Source organism: Crocodylus porosus, unplaced genomic scaffold (genome assembly GCF_001723895.1).
Source record: "Crocodylus porosus isolate Cpor-Errol unplaced genomic scaffold, CroPor_comp1, whole genome shotgun sequence".
In the NCBI taxonomy this organism is placed as follows: domain Eukaryota; kingdom Metazoa; phylum Chordata; order Crocodylia; family Crocodylidae; genus Crocodylus; species Crocodylus porosus.
Genome location: NW_017728947.1, coordinates 86,545,934 through 86,563,498, shown reverse-complemented (window position 1 = coordinate 86,563,498; position 17,565 = coordinate 86,545,934). Strand labels below are relative to the sequence as shown.

General features: G+C 41.9%; 1 protein-coding gene across 7 annotated transcripts in view; it reads left to right on the top strand.

The window, feature by feature from the left end:
• Positions 1-17,565, top strand: part of FOXN3 (forkhead box N3) — a 319,921-nt gene that overhangs the window by 203,593 nt on the left and 98,763 nt on the right. For all 7 annotated transcript variants that reach the window (XM_019552393.1, XM_019552391.1, XM_019552392.1 and 4 more), the window contains one exon: positions 4,313-4,377. In XM_019552393.1, coding sequence (XP_019407938.1) covers positions 4,313-4,377 — 65 coding nt within the window. The remainder of the gene's footprint in view (positions 1-4,312; positions 4,378-17,565) is intronic.

The following is a 17,565-nucleotide window of genomic DNA, read 5'->3' as shown; positions in this document are numbered from 1 at the left end:
GTACTCTCCTTTCCATGGGTTCTGTCTTCTATACCAAAGTCCTTCATTATTTCCCTGTGCCAGCACCTCTATGCATTCCCCTTTTCTTTTTTTAATATCCAGTAATTGTCATCAGAGAACAAAAACAAAAACCCTATCACTGGTCTATCATGGAAGTAAGGCTTTTCTCGTCTATAATCTTCTTATTGACATATTTACCGACATATGCAAGAAATGGTACTGGCGCTTAACATTCAGATGACTGAGGGCCCCGAAAATGAGCTCTTAGGATGTTTTTACACATTTGGTGTGGGGTGGTGGCGGCGGTGCCTTTTTAGTTGAAATCCCCACACCATCTTGTATATCAACACTCCTACACTTCAGAATGGTGCTGGCGACGCTTTAACTAGAACTCGTCGAATGTGCTTTAGTTGGTGCCCCCCGCCGCCATTTTGAAGTGTGGGGTTGCTGATGCATGAGACATGGAGATTTCTAGAGGCACTCTGACATGTCAGAGCATGGAGCAGTGGTTTGCAGCCTCCCGGCTGCAGCCAACCCATGGAGCCCAGTTTGTTTGCAGCCTCCCGGCAGCCTGCTGGGAGCAGTTTAGGTTCCGTGGCTGGCAACAGCTGCTTAGAGCTTGGGCTGGTGGTGGTGTGCTGAGCAAAATGGCCTTGTGTGCCATGCTCGGCATGCATGACGGGGTTGCTGACCCCTGTCCTATACTATGGAAGCCATCTCTTGCAGAAGGCTGACATTTGATAAAGACGTCCAACATTGCCTCAAGTGTGCAAGTGTAGGCTTCAGGCACCTGAAGAAATGGGTGTTTGAAAATTATGACATCAACTCTGGTTTATGACGCATCCCCACCTTACTGTATGATGCTGAGACGCAAACAACATATAGGAGATGTTTCAAGTTGCTGGTGAAGTACCATCAACCCTGCTTGCCAGAAGATCCTTGAAATCCAGTGGGAAGATGGATGCACCAACATTAGTGTCCTCTCACAAGCTAACGTCACAAGCATCGAGGTGATGATCATCCAGCATCAACTTTGCTGGACTAGCCATGTCACTGACTCCAGACTCCTATAGCAAGTTTTGGTGTCTCAGCTGAGTCGAGGTGTATGCTCAAGAAGACGGCAGAGTATGCCCCTTCAAGGACAGTCTCAAGGCCAACTTGAAAAAAATGCAACTTTGATATCACTCTTGGAAGATGGAAGATGATTGCCCAGGACTGGCCCAAATGGAGGAAGGCAGCAGAACCAGTGTCATGAACCAAATTAAACAACTGGAGCCACCTACCCACTCTGCACAGAAACACATGCCCAAGTTGCAGCAGGGTCTGTTGATCGCAGGTCGTCTTCATTAGCCATCTTCTGACCCACAAATAAGACAAGGCCATTGTTGCACAGGGACAGGCCTGCCCCTGGCATGTCTGGATTGGGGCTGCTCTGCCTCTCTTCCCCATGTGTTCAAGTGGAGCCAATTTGCCTCTCCTCCCCCACATGTCCAGATCTGGAGTGGGCCAATTCCAGTCTCCTCTCCTCACCCCTCCCCCAGTGAATGGCCAGATCAGGGCCCACTGCACAGGTCCCACGTGCCAAGTTGAGCCCACCATCCAGATTTGGCCCATGGACAAACCTGGCACTAGCCGTCTGGCCCGTAGTATGAAAAGTTTGGGCACCACTGCCTTTAGAAGGATCAGAATCTTATTCAGTAGCAAAAGGGATATCAAAGATGTTGGGAGTTATTCATCTATTACTGTACAAATTGTGTCTGTTGTGTTGCATGACATATGCTTGAACGTGTAAACTTGTTTTACAACGGAGTGTCAGTGAGAGTACTGATTTTTGTCTGTCTTCAGCACGCATACATGCATACATTTTCTCTCCCTCCTTTCCCTGACTTTTGTTCCCAGTGTCTTGAATCCATTTAAAGATTACTGTTTAACACTATTTGAATGTGTGCGCCAAAATGGTGCTTTTATACGTTAGCACAAGAGTTGCAAGCAGTGTGCTGTGTTTTTTTGTTTGTTTGTTTTTTGTTGGTTTTTTTGGTATCAGAACTTTGCTAGTGGTGTAAATGTAATAGGGTCTGGATTTTGTGCAGTGATCCTCAGTCCAGAAAGAAATTGTGTGCATTGTTTTCTTTACATCTTTCAGCCCAAAATGAAGGAGGAGCAACTGCAATGTAGTAGCTGCTATCTATTCATTTTACTAAAAACTATCTGGGGGGGCGGGGGGATGTTTGCATAGAGAAGTCTTTGCATACTAGTAAGTTAATATAGTTCTGCTCATTCCAAGAAAAGCTTGCAGTGTAATAAAAATAATACATAGTTCTCTTTTGGGTGGGGTGGTTGGCTTTGGAGTTCTTACTTGCAGCCCATGTAACAATTTTTAAAATGGTGGTTCTCTAACTTGTTTCTTTGGTTTTTTCCTTTCTTCTAGAATACTGCAACAAATGAGAGAGTGAGAGATAGATATTTCCGCTAAAGGTTGTGCTTTAAAGTGCTCTCCCTAAGACCTGTTACATAACTGAGATATATTTTATTATAAAATTTTATATTTATTTAGTCTTTCATTGTCAGGGTTCCCCATGTACCTACAATAGCTACACCTACCTTTAGCAGCACTACAAACAGGTGTCGTGTAGGTGTTTTAAGCAGCTAAAACCGTATCGCACAACAGTGGAGAAAGAGGGGGATTTTTTTGACAAAAGAATATTTTGTGCTGTAAAAAAAGCACAATGGCGGGGGGGGGTTTAAACATTCATCCTACAGCTGTTTGTTTTTATAGTTTATTTCAGAATGTCTCCTCCACAGCAATCTGCTTACATCTTTTTTCTGTCTTTGAAAGGCTGAATTGGCCTACCTGCAAATTGCTCTTTCCTGAAGTTCTTTCTTTTTGCTGTAATTCTCATACTCTGTCTCTTGAACTCTCCATCTGCAAAGCTACATCATAGTCTTCCTTCACATCTCTCCTTAGAACTCTTTTTCCTGTGATAACTCTGTAAAGAAAAGTCAATGGATAGGCAGCTGATATGCTGTGACATGGTTTATTATGCTAACTAGTATAGTCTCACTGGTTTCTTGTGCTTTCCCTTTTGTCTATATTTACTTGTTGTCTTAAACTTGGATTTTAATGTATTAGAAGCAGATTTATTTATTTTTGCTTTCAGTGGATATAGTGCCTAACACAGTAGAGTCTTGATTCACAAGTGGTGTTCCTAAGGATCACCTCAAAACAAATAAATAATACAGGTTTTGCTTGCTTCAGGCATGTTCTGTATGTGCGAATTTGCTCTTATGCGATGACCCTTTTTAATATCATAAATTCATTATAAGCGAGGTAAATTCACTCTTATGCAATTGGTGTGACGGAAGCCTGCAGTCAGCTGCTTTGCGGTGCATTGTGGGAATGACGCCCACCAAAATAGTCTCCTGCGTGGATCTGTGCTTCTTTCTTGTTGTCTGCAACGTTTCTGTAGTTGCCGTCCCCATTATAAGTGTCCTGTGCTTGTATGTACTGTCTACTGTTGGTGAGTACCAAAATTGTCTTGTAAAAGCAGTAGAAGTGCGTCTGGGGGTCTGTACAGTTCAGGTCTTGGAACGTATCCCTATTTGTTACATTGTAAAGTGGGTTCTCTTTATGCAAATTTGAGTTATGCACAATTTTCTAGGAATACATGTACAACAAAAAGAAAAGGAAACCTGTAATAAAAATGAATGATAAAACACATTTGTGTTACTTTCTGGTAGCTATCTAGTCTGCTGAACTTTCTGTTCAGCTCGACAAAAGTTATTTTCTCACTAATGTGACTTATTGATGCAGTGAGATGTATCACTTAATTCACAGCACTCTTTGCAGATGTAATATTCCTATATAAATACTGCACAGTTCTTTGTACTTGGCTAAGCCTTTTTGCTTTTTCTTTTTTTCTTAATACTTTTAAAATAGGACTGAGTTGTTATGACTGAATAAGGCGTAAAAAGGTTTTGTTTTCCAGTAGATGCCTTTTGAAATGTATGTTTTGCTACACTGTGAATTCAATACATTTTTTGTGACAGTGATTTTTTTACACTGCTTTTTTCTCTTTTTTTACTGTGACTGTAGGTTTGAGCTAAAGAATAGTTTGTTTTCTTGTGAATAGAATTTGAATCTTTAAATCAAATTAACCTGTCCCAAGGTGAGAGTGCTAGGTCTTGCTTTCAAGTTAAAATTTGTCATGTTTTATACTATATTAGAAACAGAGAGGACTTGATAAAAAATAGTTACTGTAAATGATGACATGTAAATGAGATTTTCTTTACACTTATTTCTTATTACCTTTAGCACATCAGGTCCACCCATTTGGCCAGGAAGCACCTTTTTCAAGAGAAATGGAGCCCTTCTGCAAGGTAGGTCATAGATGCATGCATCTCGTGAGTAATTTTTCTTATGAGCAAAACACTGCACAACTAGCAATCCTTCCATAGCATTTATTCCCTGTAAGGTTTCTTGGTGGTTTTATGTCCCTTCTACCTGTTTCGTTTTATTTCAAGTCTCTTTAAACCCTGGTGCCATGAAAATGGTGAATTATTACATAAAGTGATATAGACTGTGAAAATTGCTGGTTGTCCTTTCCTCTGATTATTGATCTGCTTACTGTAAATTACAGCAGGCTTTTTTTTAGTGGAACTGAGAATACGCAGCACAAAAATGTTCTAGTAATAACTTAAACAGTGTTGATAATGCAAAATTCTTCAGATGGAGATTTAGCTTACGTTCTAATTGTGCTGATATCTGAAATGTCTCCTCAGGTGGTCAAGTATCAATATTGCGATGGGGAAAATACTGTAAAAGAACTTATGTAGAGATGCTTGTCGTATTAAAGGACACTTATTTGTTTAGGAGTTTGGAGTTTCTTTTGTTTTGGTTTCATGTGACTGTGTCATGAACAAAACTATGGATTTGTAAGATTAATAGATGAAAGAAGATTTTCAGCACATGATATTAGATTTTTATTCTTGACAGGGTATTGTTCTTCTTGCTACTGTAGATTTATGGCTTATTTCATTATTAATATGAGTTTGTTGGGATCAGCAAGAGAAGACTGTCCCAAAATGTTATTAATGTACTTGTTGCACAGGTAACTTACCAGTTTTTGTATGACTTTTCTGTTCTGTAACAAACCTTTGTCCATTAAGTGTGCCAGTGTTGTGATCCTTCTTTTCATGCCTGAGATTTTTATGCTAGTAGTTATCCATTGTTGCAGAAGATCATGTAAAATCCCCCACAGAACAAAAGGGAACTTCCCCCACATTAAGCCCTACCCTTAACTGTTGTATGCAGTTACATAACTACTAGGCCTACCTCCCCCACCCTCCAGGTAATTTTACATGAACTGCAGTATTTGAAAAATACTTTGAGCTAATTTTATGACTGTTTCTAAGGATTTTGCATCTTTATTTTTGTTCAAGTGTCTTCGTTAAAGTTTGTTCTGATGTAGTAGATAAGCTGAAACATTTAGTCAAATACTACTAGGTGGTAGTACTAAGACTGGATCCTTGGAAATTTTGTAAGGATGAGTTAGAGTTAATGTCTTCAGTCACCAAACTCTTTTGGAAGAAACAGGAAAGAAGTCCTAACACTAGAAAAGATTGTGCTTTATTTGTTCAAGGTTAGTTCATTGTTGTATGCTGTTTCATACATGTGACCAATGCTGTAGTCAGTTTTTGAAGCCTTATTAATGTTACCCTAGAAAATAAAAAGGATGTTGTCAGATCCAGGTGGCTCAAATTTTGACCTCCCTTTTCTTGTGTTACAAGATATTTACGAGAAGGTAGGGCAGGGTGGCACCTGAGAGATTAACTTGTTCAGAGAAGGATTTGTTTTCATAGGCAACAGCCATCCTTACTTCATCAGACGCCTATGAACAAGTTTTGTCAGATCTTAATGAATCAGATGTTTATTTACCTAAAAATTAGTTCATACAGCTTTCGTACACTGGTTGCATTGCATTACTAAAGAAAACTGTCACTTGGTTTTAGAGGCTAAGGAAAAAATAACTATAGTATAACCTATACTCTAACAACTTGACACATTTTCATCCACTTTATACTTGACTGACTTGGCAAAGTAAGTTTAACCTTTGTAAAGTACTTATCAAAAACCTCTAAAGAGAAAATGACTGATAAACGTGTTGTTTAAATTTTAAAATAGCAATGGAAGAAATAAAATACAAGTTCAAATTCAGTGCATCTCTTCAGTGGCCTTAATGCAGTGACCTGACAAGACCATAGGATTAATTCTGATTCGGTTCTGATTCTTTTTTCCCCCCTGCACTGTGCCCACAAACTTTAGTTCACTTACCAACACTTAAATGTATTTACCTGATTGCTTAGTGAATACAAAAAAATCTCCTTTCGAGGAGCATTGCGTTGGATTCCTGACGTCAGTGTTCTTAAAGCTTGTATGTCTTATCCTACTCCTGCATCTTTTTTTTTCGGTTGTCCTTCCTTTACATTAGAGAAAGAACACATGATACCCATATGCTCTGGAAATATGGTAACCCTAGCAGCCTGAACTGCTCCCCATACTCTGCTACCAGGCACCAGGAACCAAGCAGAAGGATTAATGGGACAAAGCCCTTGCCCACTTCTTTCACTGGCAATGTTTTAGAGTGAGAAACTGGTGGGGATCAGTTAGTGGCTGCTCCTCTCCTCCCTTCCTGGTCTATAGGACAGGCAGGAGCAGCTGCATCCTTTACTTGGTGACCCCAGTCACGGGAAGGTGCAGGAGCTTTCCCCCCAGTTCCACTGCTCCTGGTCCCCAGGAGGAGTTAAGCCTGGGAAAGCGTGCACATGTTTAGTCTCCCAGGTGAAACTCTCCCAGGAATGACCTTTTCTCTCTGGGTGACTTTTTGCTCTTGGAGAAAAAGCTTGAATATCTTTGCTGGTATTGTTTCTATTGGGAGAATGTGTCCACTATTGCAGAAACAAATCTAGCCTCCACACACTTTAAACAAAAATCTACCTTTTTCCTTTCAAGAAATGGAAGGTGTGCTGTAGACTTCAGTTGTTGACAGAGTATCCATCTTTAAGCTATACATGGACTTGCTTTTAAAAAAAAAATTGTGTGGAAGCCAAAAGTAGCCAAAAGTCTGATTTTGTTAATTCCCTTTTATATTGAATTGCTAAAGTTCAGATTTTTTTAAGTGACTCACTCTTGCTTAATTAAAAAAAAAAAAAAAAAGTAGTGTGTTTTCTCAATATGTGTTTTTAAGAAAGTTGCCTATCATGTTTCTTTTATTGGATACTTTTTCTTTGTTGTGCCCAGATGAATGCAAACATAACTAGGGATGGCCAGAAAACAAAAAGCTTAGGCTTTTAGTGGGGGGAAGTTCATTGTAGATTCCCAATTCCAGTGCAGAATGAAAACTTATTTTGGCTATTCCTGTGTAATCTCCTGTAGCTAGAGGTTAAGGTTCTCCTGAGGGATGTGGGAGACTCCAGTTAAAAGCCATCCTCCAAATTAGGCAGAAGCCTTCTCTGTCAGTTTTGAGACCTTTTGTTGTAAAGTTTCTGAAATCTAGGAGGGAATTTCTGATTCTTTCTTTTTCTTTTTTTTTTTAATAAAAAAGACATGGGAAAAGCTACTGGCCATTCTGATTCAAATAAGGAACTTGGGCTTGGGTTATTCATGTCCTAGGTCAGTACTTGAGCCATCAATCTATCATTGTGAGCTAGACCTCTTACTTTGGTCAGAAAGTCCAACCTGGATGAAGAAGCTAGGTAGCTCCTGTCCACATTTTGGTATTACCAAGTTCTTTGCCACAGAGTTTTTAGTTTTGGATGTCTGTACAAGAATGAGGCAGGCATGGTTCTTTGGGTAAATCTGGTATCTTTTAGACCAGCTCACATAGTTGGAACAATTCTTCTTTGCAAGCTTTTGGGTACAAACACCCTTCTTCAGGCTGGGGAAGCATATGCAGTTAGTCTCTGCTCTGCTCTTCCTAGATGGAGTAGAAAGGAAGCCAGAGACCTGTATGCATGTGAGAGAGCCAGTCAGTGAAAATGCAAAGTTCTCTGCCAATTTTCCTGAGGATAATTGCATTTGAAAGCTGTAGATGAGCAAAAAGATCTTTGTATGTTTATTTTTTAAGTAAACTTATTTCTGATGACTTGAAAATGCTTATTATTTAAGGTAGCCTGATTGCGATGAGTGTAGAGCCAAAGTTCTCTTCTGTGTATAATGGGAAGTCCTAGGAAACACCTGGGAAACATAAATTCCCTTTCCTCATTCACAGCAGCAGAGAAGAAAGAGAAGTCCATCACTTCTGCTGTTATTCTTCTGGGGTAGAGGTGAGAGAGAAGAGTAGGGAGATAACATCTCCCCAATGGTTCGTCTAATGCAAATTATGCCATTTAAATTATATTGATATAGTTAGTGATATACACCTTGCCACCAAAATGGATACACTTAGAGGCTTATACTGAAATGCAGCTTTAGCTGCACTGAGCAATTATCAGATCTTAACTAGTTTTGATTTTTTTTTCCTTTTAGTTCATCCCTACTTTAAATAGCTGAATTGATACAAAAAGCTGTGTAGACTAGACTCAAGGGATTTATGCATAAAAGATGGGCCACTAGACCGTGAATGCACTCACATTTATGTAGAGATCTTGTTTTCTCTCCAGCAGTTACCAGAAGCCATGAAATAACAAAATGTGTGTGATTTTTTTCCTTTGGTCTGTCTGCTCTACCAAGTCCAAAATGCCAAGCATATATTTTCCTATTAAAGACTGTCATTTCAGGAGAGGACATTCCAATTGTGAGGTCAGTACCTGTTGCCAGTACTAGCAACTGATTTGGTGATCTCTCTTCAGAGGGTTGATTGGGATGAAGGTTGTCACTACTTCGTAATTTAGGCTGGGGATTGGCCAGAGATAGGGCTGCATAGAGAAGATAATAGATTTGTAAGTTCAGCAAAATAGTGAAGATGTTTTATATTCCAATTGCCCAGTCGTAATGAAATATGCCAGAGGATCACCCTGGACTGCTGCACTTCAAGTACCAGATGCTACATTTATTCACTTTTAATTGGCTATTGTTGCCATCATCACGCCAATAGAGGTCACTACTTCTAAGATGTATTAATTATTTGAAGGTTGTGACATAAAATATAAATCTATCTATTTATAAATACATATCTGATGGTACAAAGTATAAATCTATGCACTTGGTGAAAAGCTCCAGTTTTCTTCTGACATGAAGTTGTATGGTGAGCCTGAAACAACTAAGCACACCTTGCTGTTCAACTTATTTGAATGGTATCTAATGAAGAAAATAAATATATAGGTAACTTCTAATGTGTATTTTTCATGTCAGTAGTAATCTAAGGCGTCATCCCAGGTTTGGAGATTGGTGCTAGTACTTGAGAGACCTGGGTTTGGTTCCCCTGTCTGCCACAGGCATTTTGTATGTGGCCTTGGGCAGGTCACTTAGAAGGTTTCTGATGCTTGACATAGCCATTGGACCCCAGGAAGGAAATCCTGGGAGTCTGCAGTTGGGTGGCAGCAGGCTGAGTCACTCTTGAAGCTGATGAAGAAAGCAGTGTGTCTGAAGCCCTGTCTATTCTCCAGATTAAAGTGTGTAATTGTAACCCAACACTGAGGACTCACTCTGATCTCCCACTTCCCAGGAGATTGCCAGAGCACCCTTCCTGTTGAAGCTAGACCACTATATAAAGAGGAATGCAAGTGTGATGGCAAGAGTGATCTTAACTCTGTAAGCCAAGACCATTTACATATTTGATCTAGTGACTCTAATGCAAAAAGAGCACTGAGAGCAGAGGCTGGAACCCAGAGCTTGGAAGCTCTCTGTCTTGCAGGAGAATTCCCTCCTTTCTGAGCTAACAAGTCAACCTTCCTACTCTTGCCCATAAATCTTGCATTAGGAGTAGCAGAGTGTCCTTGGTCTCACCTAACCCATATCTTGGTTACCAGTGAACTCTGTAAGAGATGGAGATTCAGGTTTGTGACTCTCTGGCTGAGGAGGAAATTGAACCCTGTTCCTGGCTGAGTAGTCTACACACTAAGATTTTATACAAAATGTGTGTCCCCTCTATCTCCTGTTTTTGTGTTTTTGAACAAGTGGCTGTGGATGTTCAATTCAGTGCTATTAATATGTATTACATATGCATGTCTACCAGGTGGGATCCTTGAGTAGACTAGCAGACAGGGATACCTACTCTGTGAGTTCCACATGGACTTAGGAAGGTTAGACACTTAAACCTTTGGCTCAGCCAAAATAGCAACAGTTCTGAGCATGCAAAGTGTCTGAACCAGGAAGTGCCTAAATACAGTTTTTTAGTAAAACTTAAGGGCATTTTTACACATGCTCCTGGGGTAGGGGAGATAGTAGTGTTTAAATTAAAGTGGCTCTGAGAGCCACTTTAATTAAAATGCTGCAGCATCTTGTGTATCAGCATCCCTGCACTTCAGAATGGCAGGGGTACTTGAACTAAAGCCATGCAGCAGGTTTTAATTCAAGTTTGAAGCGCAGGGATGCTGATACATGAGATGAGAGATGTTGCTGGAGTTCAGTAATTGCCGCACTCCAGCAGACTGGATTAATTCAGTTCGCTCCAACGTGCTGTAATTGCAGTGTATCGAAGCAGCCTCCACACATGTATACAGGCAGCTTAGGTGCCTAACATCCCATTATTGCCTGAATGGTTAGGCAGGGGTGTTGTGGATTGTCATTTGACTTTAAGAACCTAAAAATCTGCCAAGTGCAATTTAGGCCTGTAATTCCTGTCTGTCCTTTCCCTATCTGTAAATTGGGAAATATAGCACTTCTCTGAGAATAAATGCATTAAAAATGAGGCTTTTGACTACTGTAGGAATGCTGGAGAAGTCCCCTTCAATTCTTTGATTTCATAATACAGTGATCCATTTTATATTGATTTAGAAAGATTTAGGCAGTTGTGCCGATTCTTTGACGAGAAACTTGGACAAAAAAATCTAATAGTAAAAAGTAGCAACGTTTTGTTATACGTTTTTTTTAACTTTAAGTTTGTATTGCATTTGCTGTCGTCAAATGGATGTTTGGAGGCTGATTAATTTCTCTGCTACTAAATAAGAATTGTTTTGTGTTGAGTGCTGTATGTTGCTGAGTACCCAGTTTAGCTTATCCAGGTTATTTTCCAACTCCAGAGAAACTTACCTTTTTACTTCTTTACGTTTCCTCTTTTACTTTGGCCTCACTGTTGAAACAATAGCAACTTTCATATTTATCGTTGACTTGCTCTTTTGTCTACCAACTGAGTTAACCAGGAGAGCTGCTTCCCTCCCTTGTTATAATAAACCACTCTTCATTCAAAGTTGCCTTAATATTTAGACTGATATACATTTTTATTTATTTGTAGAGAGTCACTGACAACCTCTTTAGGACTTTCATTTCAGAAAAGTAGATTGCATGCAGTATCTATGGAGGCTGAATATATAAATAGCTTATTATTAGCCTTTAGTGGATTTGCAGAAGTGTCACTGAAGACATCAAATGGCATGACCCCAGAGGGGCCATGCAGGTATTGCTGGTTGTGGGGGATGGGTGTTCCTTGAATAATAGAAACCTTTTTTTATTTGGGTACATGAGAACCTAGCTAGATTGCCATATGTCCAGGGTGCTTTTGAGACTTTGGTATTTAAAGGGTTTTTTAAATTTTTTATTTTACGAAGCCACTTTTTAGCTTGGCAGTATGTTTGAACTTGTCTGCACAGTATGTTTTTATATATATATATATATATATATAAACTTCTGTTCCTGTTCTTGGTAGTTGGAGATATCACTTAATGAGAAAAAGAGTAACATATTGACTTCCTCAGAAGTATGTTGTTAACTTTGCCGTTGGAGTCTTTTTTTTTTTTACAGCCGGGTATTTATTTTGTATCTAAGCAATATAGTATCCAAGCATCTCAACATACCTGGGAAGTAAAACAAAAAACCACAGCTGTGCGATAGTGGTGCCTCATCAACATCAGTTTACCTTTTAAAGATGCACATAGAATTTTAAAGCAACATTTAATTTTTGCCACAGTATGTTAGTGTCTTTACATTTTGATTATCTACCCAGATCTAATATGTAGGTATTTTTAATACATCTGTAGACCAAATAATTTTGGATATTTCACAACAGTGCTTCTGTTGTGGCTCACTTGTATCACATGAAAAGCTTAAAAGTGCTTGGCTCAGAATGACTCAGAGTAAAGTTTACTGTTTTAGATTACTTTCCTTGACAACTGAAGGGTGCGGCTGAATACTTACTGGCAGGTTGTGCTGTCATAGAAATACTAGGTAGGGGAGTGTGTACATGCATTGTGATTTGTCTGCAGTGTGAGCTGCTTTATGAATTGTTTCCTATTGTTGAGATATGCTGGAAAGAGAGAGAGAGACAGTCTATTTGCTCATTGCCTTACTCGGTACAAATTCTTGCTTGTTCGTCCATGTATAATAATATATTTAAATAGCCCATGGGAAAGTAAGCAAAGCAAGCTAGCACTTGGAAGTTGTGAGGAGAAGAATCCACTATGCTATTTCTACCTAAATGATTGAAGTCAGTGCTTGGTTAACTACAGTTTAATGGAGACTGTAGGAATATATTGGATCTGTCTCTACTGATTTATTTAGAGGATCATTTTATCGCTGTGTTTTTGAATAGTTTGTGAATAGTGTGCCAACCCTGCAACCCCACCAACTGGCACAAGAAGCAAGGGGGAGTTCCCACTTCTATATAGAAAATCATAGGGGTTAGGGTCACAGGCTAATGGGCCAAAGGGATGGAAGAGGTAACAGTAAAGAGATATCAGCACTATGGTAACATACACACATCACCTTAATTTCCTCCCCACACCGTCAGCAGTATCCCCAGATTAATCATTAGTGCCTAGAGCACTCAAGCAGCATCCTACTCCAGATGTGGCTTCACCAGCACCGAATAGAGGGGAGTGATCACTTCCCTCAGTCTGCTAGCAGTGATCATACTGATGCAGCCCAGTATGCCTTCTTTGCAACAAGAGCCTACTTCACTTGATCATATTTAGTTTATTGTCCATTGTTAGCTCCAGGTCCTCTTCTGCAGAGCTGCTGCCCAGCCAGTCAGTCCCCAGCCTGTACCTGTGCACAGGATATGTACCATCCTAAGTGCAGGATTTTGTACTTGTCTTTGTTGAACCTCGTGAGATTTCTTTTGGTTCAATCCTCCAATTTATTTGAGGTCTCTCTGAATCTTAGCAATACCCTTCAGTCTCTCTGAATCTTAGCAATACTACTCCCCACTCTTGGTGTCATCTGCAGATTTGCTGAAGGTGTGGTCCATCCTATCACAATTGGATGCTTATCTTGCTGGGATCCTATGAACCCTGCTGGCTTCCTGCCTCTGAGCCAGGGGGCTGGACTTGATGATCCTCTGGGGTCCCTTCCAGCCCAAATGTCTATGAAATCTTCCAGGTCATTGATGAAGATATTCAACAAAACTGGTCCCAGAATTAGCTCCTGGGGCACTCCACTTGATACAGGCTGCCAATTACACATGGAGCCATTGATTACTACCCTTTGAACCTGACCAGCCAGCTCTTCTGTTCCCCATTCATCCAACCTGTATCTCATTAGCATGCTTGCAAGAATGTTGTGGGAGACTGTATCCAAAGCCTTGCTAAAGTCATGTTATATCATGTCCACTGCTCTCCCCACATCCACATAGCCAATCATTCTGCCATAGAAGGCAATCAGGTTGGTCAGGTATAACTTGCCCTTGGTGAATCCATGCTGACTGTTCTTAATTACTGCCTTCTCCTCCAAGTGCTTATAAACGGATTGCTTGAGGACCTGCTCTATGACTTTTTCCAGGGACTGAGGTGAGGCTGACTGGTCTGTAGCTCCCTGGATCCTCCTCCTTTCCATTTCTTAAAGATGGGCACTAGATTTGCCCTTTTCCAATCATATGGGACCTCTCCTGATTGCAGAGTGCTGGTCATAATCTTTGAAAACTCATAGCAGTCGCATCAGCCAATTCCTTCAACATCTTCAGATGCATTGCATTGAGCTTGTATACATTCAGCTTTTTTAAATAGTCCCTAACCTGTTCTTTTGCCACTGTCAGCTGCTCACCTATTGTCCAAACTGTGCTGCCAGGTGCAGTAATCTGGCAGCTGACCTTGCCTGTGAAGACCTGTGGTAAAAAAGACATGGGATAATTCAGCCATTTTGTCATCATCTCTCACTAGGTTGCTGCCCCCATTCAGTAAGGGATACTCACCTTCCCTGACCTTCCTCCTGTTGCTAACATATTTGTAGAAACCCTTCTTGTTATCCTTCATGTCCCTTGCTGGCTGCAACTCCAGTTGTGCTTTGGCCTTCCTGATTTCATCCCTGCATGTTGAAGCAATATTTTTATATTCATCTATAGTTGTTTGTCCAAGTTTCCACTTCTTATAAGCTTCCCTTTAGTTTATTAACTCACTGCTAGTAGTTCCCTGCTAAACCAAGCTAGTTTTGTGCCATACTTACTAAGTCTTCCTGGAATTTGGGTTGGTTTGTTCCTGCACACTCATTAAAGTTTCTTTAAAATACATCCAGTTCTCCTGGACTCCTTTCCCCCTCAGACTGGCCTCCCAGGGGATCTTGCCCATCAGTTCTCTGAGCGAGTTGAAGTCTGCTTTTTCTGAAGTCCCGGGTCCTTACTCTGCTCTCCTGCCTTCCTTTCCGCAGGATCCTGAACTTGAATATCTTATGGTTGCTGCTGCCCAAGTTGCTGGCTAGTAGTACATTCACTGCCAATTTGTCCCTGTTTGTGAGCAGCAGGTCAGGAAGAGCGTGACACTGAGTTGACCTCTCAGATATTCACACTGGAAAGTTGCCCCCAACACCCTCCAAAAATTTTCTGGATTGCCTGTGCACTTCTGTATTGCCAGATGTCCCAGCAGATGTCAGGGTGATTTGAAGTCCCCCACAAGAACCAGGGCCTATGATAGGGAAAGTTCCGCTAGCTGTTTGAAGAAAGCCTCATCCATCTCATCTTCCTGGTCTGGCGGTCTATAGCACAAAACTACCATATCACCCTTGTTACTTCCTGCTTGACTCTCTAATCCAGAGACTTTCAACAGGCCTATCTCCAGTTTGATACTGGAGTTCTGAGTAGTCATACAGTTCTTTTGTATAAAGAGAAACTCCTCCCCCTCTTCTCCCCTGCCTGTCCTTGGAACAATTTATACCCAGTCCTGGCTGACTTCAGTCAGTGAGATCTCCATCTCATCCGTGCAAGACCAACCAGGTTCCATATGCTTGCTGCTCTTTCTTCCCTTACTCTAGCCTCAAACTTTCTTTTCCTTTTTTCCCTTGCCCCCCAGCCCCTGGTGGTTTCTGGGAATTGTAATCCAAAATGACAGACAGCATAGCTCTGCAGACTATCCTCTGGTTCCTTCTGCTAATTGCATGTATTATATTCACATTAAATAGTAACTGGAACTCTGGATTTCAGTCTGTACAGTGCAGAAGTGGGCAATTATTTTGGGCTGGAGGGCTGTTAAGGAAACTTTGAGCTGTTGCAGACTTCGCCAGCAGCCTTATTTATTTATTTATTTATTTATTTATTTATTTATTTATTTTTCCTCTCCCTACTTCCCTCGGCTCACCAAAAATCCTTAAGTAGTCCTCTGGCCCAAATAACTGCCCTGGGTTAGGGGAACCTAATCTTTGTTTACCCCCTTCTCCCTGCATCCATCCCCCACCTTGTGTCCTCAGCACACTGCTGGGCCAGGCTGGTGCTGTGTTGTGTTTCCACATGCTGCCTTGGGCCACATGGGCACAGCTGGAGCAGCTCTTGCTTTACCTGGCCATGTGCTGGGAACTTGGGGTAGGGAAGAGGGTGGAGAGAGAAGTGTGGAGCATGGCATGGCACCGGCCCAGCGGGGCTTGGATAACCTGCGGCTCCCAGGCTCCTTCTCCCTGCACCCTCTCCCCTGCCTAGAGTCCCTGGCACATGGTCAGATTGGATAGGGGCCATGTCAGCTGCACCCACGTGGCCCGAGGCAGCATGTGGGAACACAGTGCACACCAGCTCAGCCCAGCCCAGCCATGTGCTGGGGTCTTTGGGCAGGGCAGGGAATGCAGGGAGAATGGGGCCTAGAGCCATGGGCTATCTGAGCTTTGCTGGGCCTATGCTGCACTGTCGACCCTTCCTGTTTGCACCTCTTCCCCTGCCCCAAATTCCTGGCACATGGCCTGGCTGGTACCACACTGTGTTCTTGTACTCTGCTTTGGGCTACGTGGGTGCAGTTGGCATGACTTCCAACTGACCCAGCCTCATGCTAGGGACTCGGGGTCGGGTAGGAGCTGTACCAGCTGCTCCAGCTGCACCCACGTGGCTTAGCCCAAAGTGGATGACGGGAACACAGCACAACACTGTTAACAGTGCCTGCAGTCCTACTAGTTCCCAGCTGAGGAGAACCTAGATAACCCATGACTCCTGAACCTCTTCCCCATACACCCCTTACTCTGCCAGCAGAAGAACCTTACGTGATTTTCTACTTGCTGGGGCCTGGGCTGTCTGGTCTGTGGAAAACCATAGGGTTGCTGCACACAGACAGCCTCACTGGGCAGAAGCCTGGCCAGGAGTTCAGTGCCCCCCTGCCTTCGAGTATACATGGGACCTAAGGGGGGTGGTACAGGGTGGGCCAGGTGAGGGAGAGGGAATTGCTGCTTTTGCTGCAGCTGACTGGGGGAAGGGAGAAGAGCTAGAGGCGCTGAAAGCCAGGGCAGCCATGGGCTGCATGCAGTTCTCCGTCAGAGGAGCAGCCACAGGCTGAATGGAAGAATCATTTGGCAGGGTGGATCCAGCCCGCAGACCATTTTTTGCCCACCTCTGGTATAGTGGATATAAAAGCAGCACTCATACCTGTGTCACATTCTTTGTCCTGCCATTCCAGTAAATTTCAACTCTAAGTAAATGGTGAGAAGAGTTAACGAAGGCCATAAGGCTACATTTTATATAGGGTATATGCTGAGTTTAAACATGCTCGGAGAGATTTCTTGAGATGTTTTCAGTTAAAATGTGTACTGACGTCTTATTTTTCTATGGTGTATTTTCATAGGTCCTAGCCCTAGAGCTCTTGCTTAGCAATCTATAATGCTCTGCTACAGAAATGCCCATAAGAAGCTTAAAGTGGTTTAGAAAACTAAGTTTAGAACTTTTGAACTTCTGATGTTCCTGTTGGAAGGAAAGGGAGGCAGAGTATAGGTATCAACAAAAAGAGCAAGGTATAGAAGGTTGGATTATATGGCCTTGGAAGGCTGAGGATGTGCAGTCTTGAATTCATAGTTTCATAGTTTCTAGGGTCGGAAGGGACCTGAGCAGATCATCTAGTCCGACCCCCTGCCATGGCAGGAAAGAGTACTGGGGTCAGAGACCCCAGCAAGATGTGCATCTAACCTCCTCTTAAACACCAGGGTAGAAGCCTGCACCACTTCTCTTGGAAGTTGGTTCCAGACCCTAGCCGCCCTGACCGTGAAGTAGCGCCTCCTGATATCTAACCTAAACCTACCCT